General features: G+C 42.8%; 1 protein-coding gene across 7 annotated transcripts in view; it reads left to right on the forward strand.

The window, feature by feature from the left end:
* LOC124612901 (glutamate-gated chloride channel) overlaps positions 1-19,248 on the forward strand; it is a 707,093-nt gene that overhangs the window by 556,168 nt on the left and 131,677 nt on the right. For 5 of the 7 annotated variants that reach the window (XM_047141371.1, XM_047141407.1, XM_047141415.1 and 2 more), the window contains one exon: positions 18,040-18,110. In XM_047141371.1, coding sequence (XP_046997327.1) covers positions 18,040-18,110 — 71 coding nt within the window. Of the gene's footprint in view, positions 1-2,875; positions 2,944-7,722; positions 7,791-18,039; positions 18,111-19,248 lie in introns of all 7 variants that reach the window. The other 2 variants (XM_047141399.1, XM_047141390.1) reach the window with 2 other exon arrangements.

Consider the following 19,248-nt stretch of genomic DNA (forward strand, 5'->3'; position numbering starts at 1 on the left):
GTTTCTCAAAACGCAGATTGTTTTGCCAGTCCTTGCGTGATAACTGTGTCTTCAGTAGTCTATGGTACTGTTAATTCAGTCACACTTTACTTCATCGCCTTTGAAACTATTTCACTGTGTTTCCTGTTGGGACACAGTAAAACAGAAAATTACGAGAAATTTGGTTAGGTATTCCTAATTTACAGTAAGTTTACATCTAGTTACGGTATTGAAACTCACGCTACGATATTGATCAGCAGCCATATAAACTTACAAGGACACCGTACGAGCATCATTCCGCCCATCTGAATCCTATTGACAGGCAGTGTAGGGAACGTCTAGAACGTCAACATACGATGGAACTCTCAATCTTTTTCGAGAATATCGGCTTTGAACATTTTATGTATGCTTACAAGCTTCGTACGGTCACCAGTATTCAAGCATTCCGCAGCCAAGCGAGTGAGAGTTTATTTCCATACTCTCGATGTCTGTGGGTCGAATCTCGCTTCCGGTACTCTTTTATTATTTCATTCACATGTAATTCTAATAACAAATATGCGTGGTACACCTCGAAATTGTATGATGACACAGCATCACTTTCAAGCGTAAACCAAATTTGTTTTGCCGTAGACACATTGAAAAAATCATGCACATGCAAAGATTCAGTGTTCATTACACATGCTGTATGTTGCAATAATTATTGTTTCCCATGTTTCTATGATCAGTATCATCCTGATTCTCACAGTGTTCCAAAGTTACACATTCTACTTGCTACAAATGTAGATAAAATAAAATATATTTGAATGGCCGTACTGATTTGATTGAAATTTCTTGTGTAAACATTTTTTCCCAGTCTCATTACGAAATTTGTTTTCCTCTTTTCAGGCTAAAGATTGCGGAAATAATAATGAATCATTCACTACTAAACAGCCTGTACAGTCATAGTAATTACGCGCAAAAAAAAAAAAAAAAAAAAAAAGAAATAAGTGTGGGCAGGGATCACGCGCTCCTGGAGCTAACCGCTTAACACGCTCAGCTGCAGACTTCTTAAGTACTAGCGACAATGTAAAATATATAACTACCTGTAAAATGTTCAAACTCGACTTTTTCAAAAAATGGTTCAAATGGCTCTGAGCACTATGGGACTCAACTGCTGAGGTCATTAGTCCCCTAGAACTTAGAACTAGTTAAACCTAACTAACCTAAGGACATCACAAACATCCATGCCCGAGGCAGGAATCGAACCTGCGACCGTAGCGGTCTTGCGGTTCCAGACTGCAGCGCCTTTAACCGCACGGCCACTTCGGCCGGCTCGACTTTTTCAAAAAGGCTTGAGAGTTGCGTATGTTGAAGTAGCAGTCATGCCCTACAAATCCTGTCAATATGGATCAAATCGGCGAGGGAAAGTTCGTACGGTCCTCTTGTTAGCAAGAAGTACGCGGATATTTGAAATTTCTTGTTCACTTATACAAGGCGGCGTACTCGAATAAAACTACGGACCTTGGATAGTGTTTGTAATTTTCATCATGACATTAATGAATCAGATGAAGATGAACTGTCTGGCCTGGAACTAAAGTGGTCTAACGTACAAATATCAATGCAGAGTATCATCTACAAAGCAAAACATATGTGAATTTTAAACGGGAGTTAACAAAACCGAGGCTCTTGCAAACAGAGATGTCACGTAGTTTACGCATCTTGAAACTGATCATTTCTGTCACTGAACTGTCTCAAAGATTCTACATAGGTCACACTAGTCTACGTCATTCAGTAATAATTTTATATTCTACGAAATTTAATAAGGTAAATATCAAGAAATTTTATGATTTTTTTTGTTGCTTTTATATTATGTATTTTTACTGCTTGGACCACACAGATGATGTACGACTTAGTAGGATCGCTTTTCTTAAAGAACGTTGCTGTGCGTGGAGTTATTCATTTTATATGTCATTGTATTAATCATATTATGTTACCTAGAGATTTTGATGATGAAAGAACTAAATTTCGGCACAATAAACGGTAGCAACATGATACGAGTAATATCAGGTAATGACTGCGTGACGATACGTGTGAGAGTTGTTTGAAGGCACAGAGACAGGCACATTGCAAGGACTGACTCTCCCCTTTAGACCGAACACTCACCGAGCACTGTGCATGTTAGAACGGTTGCCGGCTTCACAGAAGAGAGCAGGCACAGTGGCTGGCATTCTTGGTCGCTTTGTTTCCAATTTCAGGCATCGAGACGGAGCCAATTGCTGTATTTTGTTAATCCAGTTATAAAAAATGTTATTTTATGCAGAATGCAAAATATAAAGATACTACAATTTATTTAAAAAAGATTATTGATGTAAGTGATGCTTTCGTAACTTACCACTTATAGTTTCTTGACTAAGTCGAATGTATTGGCTAATGAATCGAAATGTAAAGTAAGGCAAGATCTAATGTGATAAGCATTCTTATATATATCGCTTTTGTTTGTCATAACACAACTTTCAGTACTTACAGTTCAGAACAAAGTAGACGCCTTCTACACGTCGGTACACACTCAGTTTCTTGTGGCTTTCCTGTCAACCAGTCGCTGTCCATGCCTCTGATGTATTTATACAGCTGAAGTTTTTGTTGTGTACATTTCCGTTCCTTTGATTTAGCGCCGGTGTGAAGCCTGGAGCGCTCTGTTTGTGTATGTTGTCAATGGTACTTTTTACGTTGACTTTTAAGTTTATTTGCTGACATGCAGCACTTATTGTGAACACTCCCCCGCTGCTTCCTCTCGCATAAGATCCCAGTACTCCACGCCCACTCCCCTGCCACGCTTTAAACAAACAAAACTCCTTCGACGAACATAAGAAAAATATGAGTTTTACCAATTTTGTTTTTTACCGTCTACCACCTCTAGATGGCCCAGCAATCGTACGAGTTAACCTCTTTGTGCGAAGCATTGCAACAATTAGTGACATCAAGATGGTAAGTGTGGCTGAAGCCGAAAGAAGAGGCATAATATTGTGTTTTTGCTGGTGGCCAAAAGATTATACAAAAGATTTTAAGAACAAACAAAGGCTAGCATTCTTCAGCATTTTGTTTTGAACACAAAACCAGATCACATTACGAATTTCCCCCCCGATTGAGAGTCTGATGCCAAGGATGTCAGCCCAGCCCCCTGACAGAAGCCTCAGAGAGCGTGGGTAATGTATGCTACCAGTTTCTTTGGAGAGTCTGCCACCGCTCGAGCGTAACTAGTACTGGATTATTTCCTTTGCATTTCTCTTAGTTTTTTTATGGTTTTGTTTAGTGGCGAGCAGTAAGACGCAGCAGAGCAGACTTTGTGTTTTCTTTGATGCAAGCCAAGCCACGCAGCCATGTGATGACACGCCCAGCCCAGCCCGGCAGCCGGCAGAGCGCTAGCTGTAGCACCCACACCCACACCCACACCCACACGCGTTAGCGTTAGCGATAGTGTGATAGCGGCAGGTACTGGTACTACTACTACTACTTCTACTACTTACTGTATACAGGCGCACAGGCGCCGCCGCGCCCGCTCCGCTCCCTCTAGTCTTGCGTCACCAACCACAAACGTACAGCGCGTGCAGCTGCTCTCGAGTTCCAGGTTTTGCTGACTACGCGTAAAACTACTGAACTGAAGAAAAAATGGCCTATCTCATCAGCTGGCAACCATAGCGACCGCACTGAACCGGTGCTTCCAGTACAGAGTAATCCCTTGTACTCTTATTACACTCATACGTTTACAAACAAATCCAAATCATCTGGTTAACATTGTCTATAAGCCACGATCAGTGAGTAATGGTCGCCTACATCTTCATCATTCATCAGTATATTTGTCGTCTTATTTTTATTTCTATTGTATCTTCAAGGTTCAACTAATAACAGTAAAAATAATTTCATACTTGCTGTACTCATTTCGTCGAAGATGGCTTTGCCATTTTGACACCAAGATATTAATTTCTTTAACTGGAGCAATACCGTCTTTCGCATTTGAATGGCCAACATGTCCAATTCGGATTATATGGACTGTTGTCCAAGAAGTGTTGTTTCAAGCTGTTTTAGTCTTTCAGTCCCGTACGACTTGTTGAGAATATTTCCGATGTAGGATACACAAAAAGGAGAAACACTATTTCTTACAATGCATTCGAAAACTCCCCTTGTCTCGATATTTCGTTACTTATCAGTGTCCCACCAAACAATTCGCGTGTTAATGGAGAACACGGAGGTTTATATTACCTTCCTGAGAAATAGCACTACTTACCTGCAGCAGTTTGGGAGACTGAAGATCATCTGCACCAGGGTGGCCTCAGTGGGATGTTGTGAAAGTTTCATTTGTTTACGAGTCTGTCGTTTAAGAAAATGCTTAACTTCAGTTAGCTCAAGACGGGTGTTTTAGTCTTTAAGACCTTTAGATCACAGTAAACAAAGAGAAATCCGTGTCTTAATCCTTTCCAGTTAGTTTCAGCTCCTTGCACATGAAAACTGGAGTAACACGAACTTTTCATACTTCCTTTCAGCTACCATACTATTCTTATTAATATACTGAACAGTCGATGTTTGATAGATTGTGATCGTTGTGCTTGGGAAGTCCTCGGGAATGCGAGTGACAGTTGTCATAGCATACCGGTGTCAGAGAAGTCTTACCCTGATTACAAATATTCATAAGGCATAGAATATCACACATAGACAATATTTTGAATTGCGTGTGACATATTCAAGTTTTTGTGTACATGCATATTTACTATTATGTCTACAATCATTTCTGGGAAGATAGATCGGATGTGGTGGTTCCATCAATTTGCCTCCGCGAACACTGGACATAATACCACCTGGTTTCTTTGTTTGGGATTATGTCGAGGACCAGATTTAGGAAGCACCAATGGACGACATCGCAACATTACGGCGCAGAATTACTGACGTCATGACATCCGTTCCGCACGAAATGTCGACCATCGCACGGATGGGATTCAAATGATTCAAATGGCTCTGAGCACTATGGGACTTAACTTCCGAGGTCATCAGTTCCCTAGAACTTAGAACGACTTACACCTAGCTAACCTAAGGACTTCACACACATCCATGCCCGAGACAGGATTCGAACCTGCAACCGTAGCGGTCGCGCGGTTCCAGACTGTAGCCCCTAGAACCGCTCTGCCACCCCGGCCGGCCACGGATTGGATTCAAATATCCCCAGGATATCCTTCGGGCAGCGAAACTAGGACACATCGAAATGCATTAATTGTTTGTACACAGAAACTTGAAAATGTTACCTGCACTTCAATATGAAAGACGTGTGTCATACTTTCTACCTTATGAATGTTTGTAATCAGGGAAAGACCTCTGGGACACCTCGTCTATTTAAGACTGCGTGTCTTCTCCGTGATAATAAAGTGCCGAGCTTTCCACTGACTCATCGTCAGCTTACTTCTTATAAATGGTTGAACAGTCTATTTGATTCAGGATTGGGATCTGACATCACAACACTGTAGCTGAAATATAGTGTTAATCTGTTGTTCTTCCGCAGAGAACCATACTGCAGTTACAGCACCGATGTGACCTATGGAATTAAATACATGCACTGGGCATACCAACTGCAATCTCGCCAAATTTAATCTTTCCTCTCGTGTATGGAGCTGATGGAACCTCTTGGTCATATGTACTCCTACAAATCTCTCACTTCTCCTGTGCCGACCACTTTATGGTGTTAGCGATTACTATGGTTTTCCAGTACCTGAATTCACACGTGTTTTCCACTTCTTACACAGGAGTGCGTCCAGATTCTGGATACCTTATTACGAACAATACCTAGGGATGTCTCTTGTGTGATGTTCATACGTACTCTGTAACGTCAAATCTGTCGTGATGCAGAAGTTAACGCACCAAGATCGTAATTGGCGACCAAATTACTGCTGGCCACCCTGATACGGATTTTCTGAGGTTTCTGTAAGTCACTTGAAACGAATACCGCTAAGCTTTCTTTTAAAGATGTCAGTGACTACCCTGTTCTTCCAGGAGTGCTAGTCCCGCGCGGTACGTAGAACTGTGAAATTTGGAAAGTGGGGAACGGGGGGCTACCGGCGGAAGTAAAGCTGTGAGAGTGGGTCGAGAATCGTGCCTGGATAGATCTATATCTACATCTACATTTATACTCCGCAAGCCACCCAACGGTGTGTGGCGGAGGGCACTTTACGTGCCACTGTTATTACCTCCCTTTCCTATTCCAGTCGCATATGGTTCGCAGGAAGAACGATTGCCGGAAAACCTAGGTGCGAACTCGAATCTCTCTACTTTTACATTCGTGATCTCCTCGGGAGGTATAAGTAGGGGGAAGCAATATATTCGATACCTCATCCAGAAACGCACCCTCTCGAAACCTGGACAGCAAGCTACACCGCGATGCAGAGAGCCTCTCTTGCAGAGTCTGCCATTTGAGTTGCTAAACATCTCCGTAACGCTATCACGCTTACCAAATAACCCTGTGACGAAACGCGCCGCTCTTCTTTGGATCTTCTCTATCTCCTGTGTCAGTCCGACCTAGTACGGATCACACACTGATGAGCAGTACTCAAGTATAGGTCGAACGAGTGTTTTGTAAGCCACCTCCTTTGTTGATGGGCTACATTTTCTAAGGACTCTCCCAATGAATCTCAAACTGGTACCCGCCTTACCAAAAATGAATTTTATATGATCATTCCACTTCAAATCGTTCCGCACGCATACTCCCAGATATTTTAACAGAAGTAGCCGCTACCAGTGTTTGTTCCGCTATCATATAATCATACAATAAAGGATACTTCTTTCTATGTATTCGCAATACATTACATTTGTCTACGTCAAGTGTCAGTTGCTACTCCCTGCACCAAGTGCCTATCCGCTGCAGATCATCTTGCATTTCGCTACAATTTTCTAATGCTGCAACTTCTCTGTATACTACAGCATCATCCGCGAAAAGCCGCACGGAACTTCCGACACTATCTAATAGGTCATTTATATATATTGTGAAAAGCAATGGTCCCATAACACTCCCCTGTGGCACGCCAGAGGTTACTTTAACGTCTGTAGACGTCTCTCCATCGAGTCGGTTAGAGTAATTTGCTGGCGAAAGGCAAAAGTTCCGGATTCGAGTCCCGGTCCAACACACAGGTTTAATCTGCCAGGAAGTTGCAACCCTATTCTCATCTGCCTCAACTAGTGATCCGTCACCAAAGACCTCGCTTTTCACAAGACGTCAGAACTTTTGCCCTTCTTTCTCTCTGAAGTATCGAAACGTAATTTCACGGGGCAGTTGTTTGTTTGCAGACACAAACTTACTATCATACGGTTACTCTACACGGCAGGGAATAAACCATAACAGCTAACACAAGCGTTATAGGACATAGGTTTTCCGTTTACTAGAATGTTACTTGGAAATGAAAGCGACTATCCATATCTTTATCAGTAAGACATTCCTTGCAACCCGCGACGTGTACAGGCTGTAGCCCCGAAACGAGCCGCTGCGCTGTGGTCTGAGCTAGAGGCCTCGCGGCGAGGGAGCGCGGCGCGGCAGCGCCTGTGCGGCCGCCACTGCACGTGGAGTGCCGCACCCCACACCCCTGTTGTCTGTCGTCCCGGGGCCCCGCAGCATGTGTCTGCTGCAGCTGCTTCTCCACCCTTCAGTAGCTTCACCTGGTTGTCATTACTTGTGCCGTGTCCGACGGCCATGGCGATTCGTATTAACCGTGTGATTTCTTTCCCACGTCTCAGATGGCCCAGCAACAGTACGTGTCAACATATTTGTGAGAAGTATCTCAAAAATTGATGACGTTACAATGGTAAGTCGTCTCAGAGGAGACTTCTCCCCTCATGTTAGTTACGAGTTGTTAACACTTTCCATTAGCTCGGATTAGTTACTCACATAAAAATCAACACTTTTGATTCCTATTTCTACCTTCCATAATCCGTTAAGTCCGAGCCGCTTTCGTAGATGTTTTGTCTTCGGTCTGAGTAAAAATGGATTTTCGTCTAATTACCTTGCAGAGCGATGTAATAGCCTCTGACAAAGGTTTTCGAAATAAATCAGTTCTCCGAAGCGGTTTGCTAAATGTAAAAAAAAGTCTTCAGCTTTCGGTTAATTACTAGTGTACGTCGCTTTGTAAGCTAATGGCGAATATTTAAATTTGTTTTGCATGTGACAGTAGCTCATGCCACAGCATAATAGGCGTATGCGGCTATTTGTAATAAGCGGCCGTTTTCAGATTGCTTTCCGACTTGCGCAAGCGAAAAATGAGATTTTTTTGCGCTTATACGCTGATGCTAAGAACAAGAAAATATTCACTGACTGCAGAAGAGCTTTTTTAATTATAATAATTCAGAGATTTTTCGCTTCGCTTATCAAATAAAACGACTGTTCAGCTTATTGATAGTGAAATATTCAGAAATATTTAACTGCCAATGTTTCTGTAAGACTGCTTACATGGGTACAAAACACATAATACAACACTACAGTTTATGACATCCATGTTCGCGATCGTCGCTAATTTAACGATTAACAGTAATAAATTAGATGCTGTTTGTATATTTATAAACAATGTCAACCAAAGAAAGAAAATGTCATTTAAGTTTGAATATTCTGTACCGAAACCACGCCGTAATGAAAAGTAAAAACATTGTCTGATCACATTGAGGTTGTTCGGGGATGTCGACTTAGCTTTCTGATCCACAGGATCTATAACTCCAGGCCATACTAGAGTAATGTTATTGAGAATGTCAGATATGTTTTATGTCACTGTACACTGTAGCCGTATTTAAATAGACCAAATAGATAAGTTACTCATCCCTTTCAACAAAATTTCTTTAATGTTATAACAACAGCGCAAAATTGTGGCGAACTGAACGACTGAGAAAGGAAATATACAGTGTGGTCCATTGAACGTGACCGGGCCAAATATCTCACGAAATAAGCGTCAAACGAAAAAAATACAAAGAATGAAACTTGTGTAGCTTGAAGGGGGAAACCAGATAGCACTATGTTTGGCCCGCTAGATGGCGCCCCCATAGGTCAAACGGATATCAACTGCGTTTTTCTAATTAGGAACCCCCATTTTTTATTACATATTCGTGTAGTACGTAAAGAAATATGACTGTTTTAGTTGGACCACTTTCTTCGCTTTGTGGCAGGTGCCACTGTAATAGTCACAAACATATGGGTCACAATTTTAGACGAACAGTTCGCAACAGGTAGGTTTTTTAAATTAAAATACAGAACGTAGGTACGTTTGAACATTTTATTTCGGTTGTTTCAATGTGATACATGTACCTTTGTGAATTTATCATTTCTGAGAACGCATGCTGTTGCAGCGTGATTACCTGCAAATACCACATTAATGCAATAAATGCTCAGAATGATGTCCGTCAACCTTAATGCATTTGGCAATACGTGTAACAACATTCCTCTCAATAGCGAGTAGTTCGCCTTCCGTAATGTTCGCACATGCATTGACAATGCGCTGACGCATGTTGTCAGGCGTTGTCGGTGGATCCCGATAGCAAATATCCTTCAACTTTCCCCACAGAAAGAAGTCCGGGGACGTCAAATCTGGTGAACGTGCGGGCCATGGTATGGTGCTTCGACGAACAATCCACCTGTCATGAAATATGCTATTCAGTACCGCTTCAACCGCACGCGAGCTATGTGCCGGACATCCATCATGTTGGAAGTTGATCGCCATTCGCTCATGCAGTGAAACATCTTGTAGTAACATCAGTAGAACATTACGTAGGAAATCAGCATACATTGCACCATTTAGATTGCCATCGATAAAATAGGGGCCAATTATCCTTCCTCCCATAATGCCTGACCATACATTAAACCGCCAAGGTCGCTGATGCTCCACTTGTCGCAGCCATCGTGTATTTTCCGTTGCCCAATAGTGCATATTATGGCGGTTTACATTACCGCTGTTGGTTGACGCTTCGTCGCTAAATAGGACGCGTGCAAAAAATCTGTCATTGCCCCGTAATTTCTCTTGTGCCCAGTGGCAGAACTGTACAAGACGTTCAAAGTCGTTGGCATGCAATTCCTGATGCATAGAAATATGGTACGGATGCAATCGATATTTATGTAGCATTCTCAACACCGATGTTTTTGAGATTCCCGATTCTCGCGCAATTTGTCTGCTACTGATGTGCGAATTAGCCGCGACAGCAGCTAAAACACCTACTTGGGCATCATCATTTGTTGCAGGTCGTGGTTGACGTTCCACATGTGGCTGAACACTTCCTGTTTCCTTAAATAACGTAACTATCTGGCGAATGGTCCGGACACTTGGATGATGTCGTCCAGGATACCGAGCAGCATACATGGCACACGCCCGTTGGGCATTTTGATCACAATAGCCATACATCAACACGATATCGACCTTTTCAGCAGTTGGTAAACGGTCCATTTTAACATGGGTAATGTATCACGAAGCTAATACCGTCCGCACTGGCGGAATGTTACGTGATACCACGTACTTATACGTTTGTGACTATTACAGCACGACCTATCACAAAGCGAAAAAAGTAGTCCAACTAAAACATTCATATTTCTTTACTTACTACACGAATATGTAATAATAAAATGGGGGTTCCTAATTAAAAAACCGCAGTTGATATCCGTTTGCCCTATGGCAGCACCATCTATCGGGCCAACCATAGCGCCATCTGGTTTCCCCCTTCAAGCTAGACGAGTTTCGTCCTTTATAGTTTTTTCGTTTGATGCTTATTTCGTGAGATATTTGGCCCGGTCACTATCAATGGACCAGCCTGTATGTAACAGGATCAATTTAAGATAAAGACTCCACCGGTTCGCTCTGTAGGTATTGTTTATTTCAAGAAACGGTCGAAAATTGTGACTGCTGTAATCGCACAGGGTGCACCAGAAAACTCTAACGATTGTGTCTGTGACGATATCTACTACAAGCTGGTCAGTTACGATCTATACATAACTCAAATCAATTAGAACTATTACAAAACATATAAACTCCGTATTGAGACATTATTTCACGCCGAACCGTAGACCAGTACTTAACACTGAGAACCACAGCAATAAATTAATCGATACTCCAGAATGTAAACATAAATAAACGATGTTGCCGAGATAACGAAGCAAATCGGGCACGGTCCGAGTCCATAACACAGTATTAACGAAAAGTTGAAGCGTTGTACGGACAACCTTGGTTTTTTTAGGTTGTTTACGACACATGTTTAAGTATGGTCACACTACCCTGAGGTGACAAGAGTCATGGGATAGCGATATGCACGTATACAGATGAGGGTCGTATCTTGAACGCAAGGTATAAAAGGGCAGTGCCTTGGAGGAGCTGTCATTTGTAGTCACGTGATTGATGTGGAAATTTTCCAGACGTTATTATGACCGCCTGACGGGAATTAACAGACTTAGTACGCGGTATGGTAGTTGGAATTCGCAAATCATTAGATAATTCAATAGTCCGCAATCCACAGTCTCGTTACCTTTTTTTATTTCTTTATTTTGGCTTTGGGTTACAAGGACCATGCAGCCAACAAAGGTTATAAAGTGCTAAAGAAACATAACCGCAAAAAATAGAAGAGCACAAAATTACAAAGTTAATATATAAACACACCTTTAAAGTAAAATAAAAGCGCAATTAGACAAACACCAAACTGCCGACGGCAGTGATGACAGCGACATTGGCGCAGAAATACAGAAAGTACTGTACAGCAACATATGACAAACATACATATACTCTTACAGAAAAGACGAAACATTAAAGAGCAAACACCGTGCATCATACAGCCAGGCGTACTTAAAATAAAAGAAAAACCCAAACTGACAAACGCAATATAACCAACAGCGAGTATAATTAGTTCCAGTTGAATAGTGACATAAAATGCGGAACAGACCAATAGTGAAAATGTAATATACAAATCAGGTATTACCTCTCACCACGGACAACGCAATGACCGACGGCCTTCACTTAACGACCGAGACCAGTGGCGTTTGTGTAGAGTTGTCGCTGCTAATAGACAAGCAACACTGCGTGAAACATCCGCAGAAATCAATGTGGAACGTACGATGAACGTATCCGTTAGGAAAGTCTGGCGAAATTTGGCGTTAATGCAGTGTGGCAGCAGATGATCGAAGCGAGTGCCTTTGTGGCATCGCCTGCAGAGCCTCTCCTGGGCACGTGACCACATCGGTTGGACCCTAGGCGACTGGAAAATCGTGGCCTGGTCAGATGAGTCCCGATGTCAATTGGTAAGTACTGATGGTAGGGTTCGAGTCTGGCGCAGACCCCACGAAGCCATGGATCCAAGTTGTCAACAAGGCATTGCGTAAGCTGATGGTGGCTCCATAATAGCGTGGGCTGTGTTTACATGAAATGGACTGGCTCCTCCTGATGTTAGGCTACTTTGAGACCGTTTCTAGCCATTTATCGACGTCATGTCCTCAAACAACGATTGATTTATAATCGACAATGCGGCATGTTACCAGACCACAATTGTGCGGGACTGGTTTTAAGAACATTCTGGACAATTTGAACGAATAGTTTTCCACCCAGATAGCCCAACATGAATGCATAGAACAGTTATGGAACGTAACAGAGAGATCAGTTTGTGCACAAAATCCTGCCCTGCCAACATTTCGCAATTATGGACCGCTATAGAGGCAGCATGGCTCAATATTTCTGCAGGAGACTTCCAACGATTTGTTGAGTCCATTCCACGTTGAGCTGCTCCACTACGCCGGGAAAAAGGAGGTTAGACACGATATTAGGAGGTATCCCATGACTTCTTTCATCTCAGTGTAGTTCTCCATCATTCTATTGGACTTGTAATAAACAAAACGACCGTGAAACACGTGAACACTCTGCAGAAAATTTCTGTTCCAACATAAGGTTACGTTATAATATGGAAATATGAATGACTACGGCCATAGAAATCAAACAACGCAAAATCCAGGATAAAAGATGGTTGTAGAGCGTACGCTAGGAAAAGAAGAATAACAAAATTTTAAACACGGCTGAACCAGCAACTGTTGAAAATCTTCACGGTAAATGATAACAGCCAAACAGTTGCAGGATAAAGATTTATTGAAATCCTTGACCACTGTTTCGGTACATCTACATATACCTTCATCAGAAGCAAAAATACACCTGAACAGGAAGACACCTTTGTTAGAAAAAAACTTAGCAACATAACTGAGATAGAAGGAAATAAAGACAAACATTTATAGCTTTAAGTAACAATGAAAATTACCAAAGTATTACCAGCACAAACCTTTTAGACACTTACTAAAATCACATCCTCCAGTGGAGATGCATAGAAAAATCGTGCCAAAGGCGTCGTCAGTAGTTAAAATACTACCTCCATCCGTACAGCATAATTATGAAGAGATGGTAGATGCGAACACGGCATACTATCAGTACTTAACCTGTGAACTAGCGTGAAGAGGGTGTGGGAGGACTAGGACAGACAGTTTCACCGAGAGAGGGCACTTGTGGTATGCGCGAGACACACTCGCACATTAAAACCCGGGATACATTCCCATGCGCGTCAAAATTTTAAAGGTTGTGCTAATTCAAACCCTCTATGTTAATAATAAAACATATCAGACCAATTAAAAGACCTACGTACAATAGATAATATGAACACCAATTTGCCTGTGTCCTAGTGTCAGGCAGGTGAAGCCTGCGCTAAGGAACATATCCAACGAGAGAGGGCACTAGTGCTATGCGCGAGACTTTCACGCCAATTAAAGACTAGGTACATACTAGCAAAAACGAACAAAATGTTGTAGTAAATCGAAACCATTTGTTGTCATGAATAAAAAACATAACAGAATCATTTAAACCACGCTTTTGGCACGATTGTTTTATGCATCTCCAGTGGAGGATGTGATTTTAGTAAGTGACTAAAAGTTTTTGTGCTTGTAATACTTTGGTAATTTTCATCGTTACTTAAAGCTGTAAGTGTTTCTTCTTCTTCTTCTTCTTCTTCTTCTGTATACGCCGGAGATGCCGCCGCCTCCACCCCCCCCTCCCCCCCCCGTCCACCTTCTCCAGTACGCCGATGACACCGCCTTCCTTGCCCACGCCCTCAGCCTGCAACGCTCCCAACACCTTCTCCAACCCCATCCGTACCGGATCACCACTTGGTGCAACCAGTGGTTGCTCAGCGTCAATCCTTCCAAGACGCAGGCGATCATTGTAGGCAAAACCACCCCTTCCTTCCATCTCCTCGACTTCTGTATCACCATTTATGGCCGTCCTATCACCCTCACCCCCACCCTCAAGTACCTTGGCGTCACCCTTGACCGTCGCCTCTCCTGGACCCACCCATCTCCGGACAATCCAAGCCAAGGCACGCTCCCGCCTTCGTCTCCTCAAGCTCCTTTCTGGCCGCACATGGGGTCTGGACCCCTCCACCATCATTCACACCTATAAATCCCTCATCCGCCCTATCCTCTGCTACACCCATTCTGCATGGATCTCCACCCCTCCAACCTTTTACAAATCCCTTCAAGTCCTAGAACACCATGCGCTTCGCCTCGCCTATCGCATCTGTCTTCCCTCCCCTACGCAGATCCTGTATGACCTTATTCCTTTCCCACACTTCCTCCTTTTCCTCGAACGGATACGGAACCTCTACACCTCCCGTAAACTTGATCCCCCTCACCCGCTTGTCTCTCCCATCCTTTCCTACCCCCGTATGCTGCCGCGCCTGTATTCCCACGTCCCACCTGCTCTCCATCTCTCCACTCTCCATACCCTCGCCCAAGGTGGCTTCCACTAACTCCCCCTCCCTGATGATGCCCTCATCTCCTCCATCTACCCCTCCTACCAACTTTGATCCTCCCCTTTCACAGCCTGTGTTTTTTCCTTAGGGCGCCCTCTCTCCCTTCTCTCCCTCCTCTCTTCCTCCTCCCCTCCTCCCCCCCAGGCTTCTCCTACCCCCCACCTTCTTTCCTGCCCCTCCCATCTCCTCTGCCACTGGCATCTACACGCTCCCCCTCTCCCTCCTCCCCCACCTTTTCCTCTTTTGGCAGGTCCCCGGACTCGCACACGTTAAGTGAACATTCGCGCGCCGGAGAACGTCGCTAGTGTTTTGCGTGTGCCATCGTGTTAGTGATTCAGTATTTCGTCATTTGTGCTCCTTCGTTCACGTGTGCCATTTCTGTCGTCTCTGTTAGTGCCCGAGTGCTGAACGTTTTTCTTTGGACGCTGCACTTATGAACGACTTCATGTATTTTTAACTTTGTGTGTCTACTGTTGTCCATTCACCGTGTTGTTTCGTTTTTCGATGTCTCCACTTGTAATAAATGTATTATCTGTGGCCGAAGAGCGGCGTAGTATTGCCCGCTGCCGGCCTACCTTTGTATAAGGTGTCAAAATAACAATAAAGGAAAAAAAACTTCTATCTCTGTTATGTTGCTAAGTTTTTTGCTAATGAAGGTGTCTTCCTGTTCAGGTGTATTTTTGCTTCTGATGAAGATATATTTAGATATACCGAAACCGTGGTCATGGATTTCAATAAATATTTATCCTGCAACTGTTTGGCTGTTATCATTTACCGTGAAAAGAAGAACAATCTGTAATAAGAGACAATATTCCATTGTAACGTAGATAGAATCTTTGACATAAAGTAAACATATTTGTAGTTACATAGTAATGTTTCATCGGAAACCAAGGGTTCCTTACAGACGAATAGTCAACATCCTCGAATAACATTTCACAGTGATTCTTGAAGTTTTCCCGGCGGACATAATGTTCCATCATCTTTCGGGCGTGCACTCGGGACAGCGACAATCTTCTTGCGATATATCGGCTAGAAACCTCCCAGCCATCTTCAAGGCGAGTCGGAGACTGAGTTCATAGCGTTTTCGCGTGCCTATTTATACGGAGAGTCACGTGATACAAAGCTGCTGAGGACTGAAAGCGTGTGCGTCAAAGATATCAAAGTCGCCATTACTGCGCTAGTCATAGATAAGATGTATATAGCAAAGATAAACATATAAGCGCAGATAGCAAACAAAATAGTGCTGCTGCGAATCCACCGTGCTTGTAAATAAATAATTAATCTTTAAAAGTGGTAACATCTGTCGGAAGTGAAGATGCAGAAATTCTTTCCGAACGAAGGTGTGAAATAAGCGGTTTCCAAGCATTGTCAAGATGAAATCCTTCGTCACGGTTTAGCAGGTTGTCGGCTAGTTGTATTTCTACAGCTTCCTTAACTGAGTCCCAGAAAGATGAAGCAGTATTTAAAATCTTAACATCTTTATAATCCATGGCATGGCCAGTAGAAATGCAATGTTCGGCAACTGCTGATTTGTTGGACTGAAGAAGACGTGTGTACCTCCTGTGTTCGACGCATCGTTCCTGTACAGTGCGCGTGGTTTGCCCTATGTAACGTTTGCCACACTCGCAAGGGAATTCATTGTGAGTGTGGCAAACGTTACATAGGGCAAACCACGCGCACTGTACAGGAACGATGCGTCGAACACAGGAGGTACACACGTCTTCTTCAGTCCAACAAATCAGCAGTTGCCGAACATTGCATTTCTACTGGCCATGCCATGGATTATAAAGATGTTAAGATTTTAAATACTGCTTCATCTTTCTGGGACTCAGTTGTTAAGGAAGCTGTAGAAATACAACTAGCCGACAACCTGCTAAACCGTGACGAAGGATTTCATCTTGACAATGCTTGGAAACCGCTTATTTCACACCTTCGTTCGGAAAGAATTTCTGCATCTTTACTTCCGACAGATGTTACCACTTTTAAAGATTAATTATTTATTTAAAAGCACGGTGGATTCGCAGCAGCACTATTTTGTTTGCTCTCTGCGCTTATAAGTTTATCTTTGCTATATACATCTTATCTATGACTAGCGCAGTAGTGGCGACTTTGATATCTTTGACGCACGCGCTTTCAATCCTCAGCAGCTTTGTATCACGTGACTCTCCGTATAAATAGGCACGCGCAAACGCTATGAACACAGTCTCCGACTCGCCTTGAAGATGGCTGGGAGGTTTCCAACCGAAATATCGCAAGAAGAATTGTCGTTGTCCCGAGTGCACGCCCGAAAGATGACGGAACAACATTTCACAGTTTGCCAGTCGAACTTGGTACCTGGCTGTATTTCAGTACAATATATCACCAAAGTTGTTGATCAGGAGTTAATTGTTGTCGGCCTCAATCAACAAATAACAAGTCATTTGTTAGAGCACGAAATTACTATTGCATCATTGTTTTCCGCAACAGAAAAGTGTTACACTATCAGTCCTTGACTACGGAGGGTCGAAACGGTCCGCAAACGTGATATATTCAGTGACAAGTACAAAAATTCTGTGGCAGAAAGTTATTCACTCCGTAGTTAGTTTACCGAGTAAAGTTTGGATCATTTTCAGTGTAAACTGAGGAGGAACGATCTCAGGCGCGGTACATCAATTTAGAGTTCCAGTACAGAGATAACGCGAGAGAAGTTGTGCAGCGAACGTTCTCCGCGCTCCGCACGGTTTGCGGACTCGCTGGAGGCCGGAGCGTTGAGACACGACTGGCGCGAGGCGCGAGGCGAGAGGCGGCCGGACTGCGCTCGTTCGTTGACATCCTTGGCACGGGACGGGGCGGAGAAGCATGCGCTAGAGCCCGCATCGTGCCCTCACCCTAGTCGACAACCAGCTACACCTCACTAGCAAACACACCTCACCTTTCTTTCTTACTTTTCTTTTCTTATTCTTAATAGCTTGCCTTACTTAGCTCCTCTTTCATTTCGTCGTAAATATATATTTTTTAATTCGTAAGTTACGTTATCTGCCGTTGTTGAGTGTGTACTTTTCCAGTTGAGTTGGCCATTGCGTTTCGTACGTAGTGCGCTGTGCCCGAAGGAAGAGAAACACACGAGTATCGCCGCATTTCGAGGTAGACGTTTTTTTGGTTGTAGTGGCTGGTAAAATTTTCCAAACAAAAAAAAAGTAAAGACAGAAAAATCAATTAAGAATCAAAAACATTGCTCTGCATTGAATAATTTTGTTCTTTCTTTTTTTCCTCCCTCGTTAGCGGACAACCCCACCATAGTGAAAGTGAACATCTTCCTTCGCTCTATCAGCAAAATAGACGATTATAAAATGGTGAGTGTGCTGGCCACGTAAACTTGTGTGTTGATGTACGTATACTGGCGTCTACATTGGGACGCCAGAGTTTAAGTCCCACAGAAACCACCCATACTGCTGCTCACTCGCTAGTGCTACGTTTTGTTGGACGGTTCTACGATCTGAGACCGCTGCAGACAGCGCACGCTTTTGCCCAGCCTTTAGCCTTCGCTGATTTGGAACCAACCAACTGCTGAGCTTCTCAAAGTTCATTCTTGTGCACAAACTGCATTTCGCACCTTAAAAATTAGCATTCCAATTCGTAGTTGAAGTGCGACAGGACTCACATTTTGCTGTGATGTCGTACAATGCTAACAGTGCACTGAAGCTGTTATCATCCATGGATATTTCACTTGACAACAAAATCGTTATGTTTCATGACACCTGAATAAAACGATAAAATAATTGCTTCATACAAATCCTGTGACCAATACATCTCTTCTCTGCGGTCTCTCAGGTTTTAATGCCATGAGTGATGGTATGTTTTCGGGTGATGAGCCGAGTTTTAGATTACATTTTTATGCATAAAAATGGAGCAAATAGCTCCGCTGAGCACCCTAAGGCAAGCCGTTACCACCTCGCACTAAATTCATCACTTCTAAATCTACTTAATACATTAAATCGCAATATCTTTCATGATTTCAAAGCATTCCATTTACATTATATTCTAAAACTCCCAACCAAAAAATTTTTCCTTCTCTGGACGAAGTTGGTTCCAGGCTAATAACATATTTTGCATTTTTAAAGCTTTCTAAAGTCTTGATTCAATGCTTCAAATCCAATCCATTTAAAAAAAGTCTGCGATTTTCCTTGGAAACCGAAAACAAATATCGTAGCACAAAAGCAAGAGCAGTATCCTTTGCCGCTTCTGCTATCCTGTGTTTACTGTACTGCTATCCATTAACATCCACTAATGAATGAGTTAAGAAATTGGGGAAGGGATCAGTTATAAATAATTAACAGTTTGATGTCTAACATGTTATTGTAAGTGAAATAAATAATTTTTAAAAATTGAGGTTGAGAATTCTCTCACAATTGTACGAGTAAATATTTTAAACTTTGAGTATCATGATACGGTATTAAATTGGTTAAACATATAGTGTGTTAAGTGATCTGG

The sequence above is a fragment of the Schistocerca americana genome, chromosome 1 (genome assembly GCF_021461395.2).
Source record: "Schistocerca americana isolate TAMUIC-IGC-003095 chromosome 1, iqSchAmer2.1, whole genome shotgun sequence".
Lineage (NCBI taxonomy): Eukaryota > Metazoa > Arthropoda > Insecta > Orthoptera > Acrididae > Schistocerca > Schistocerca americana.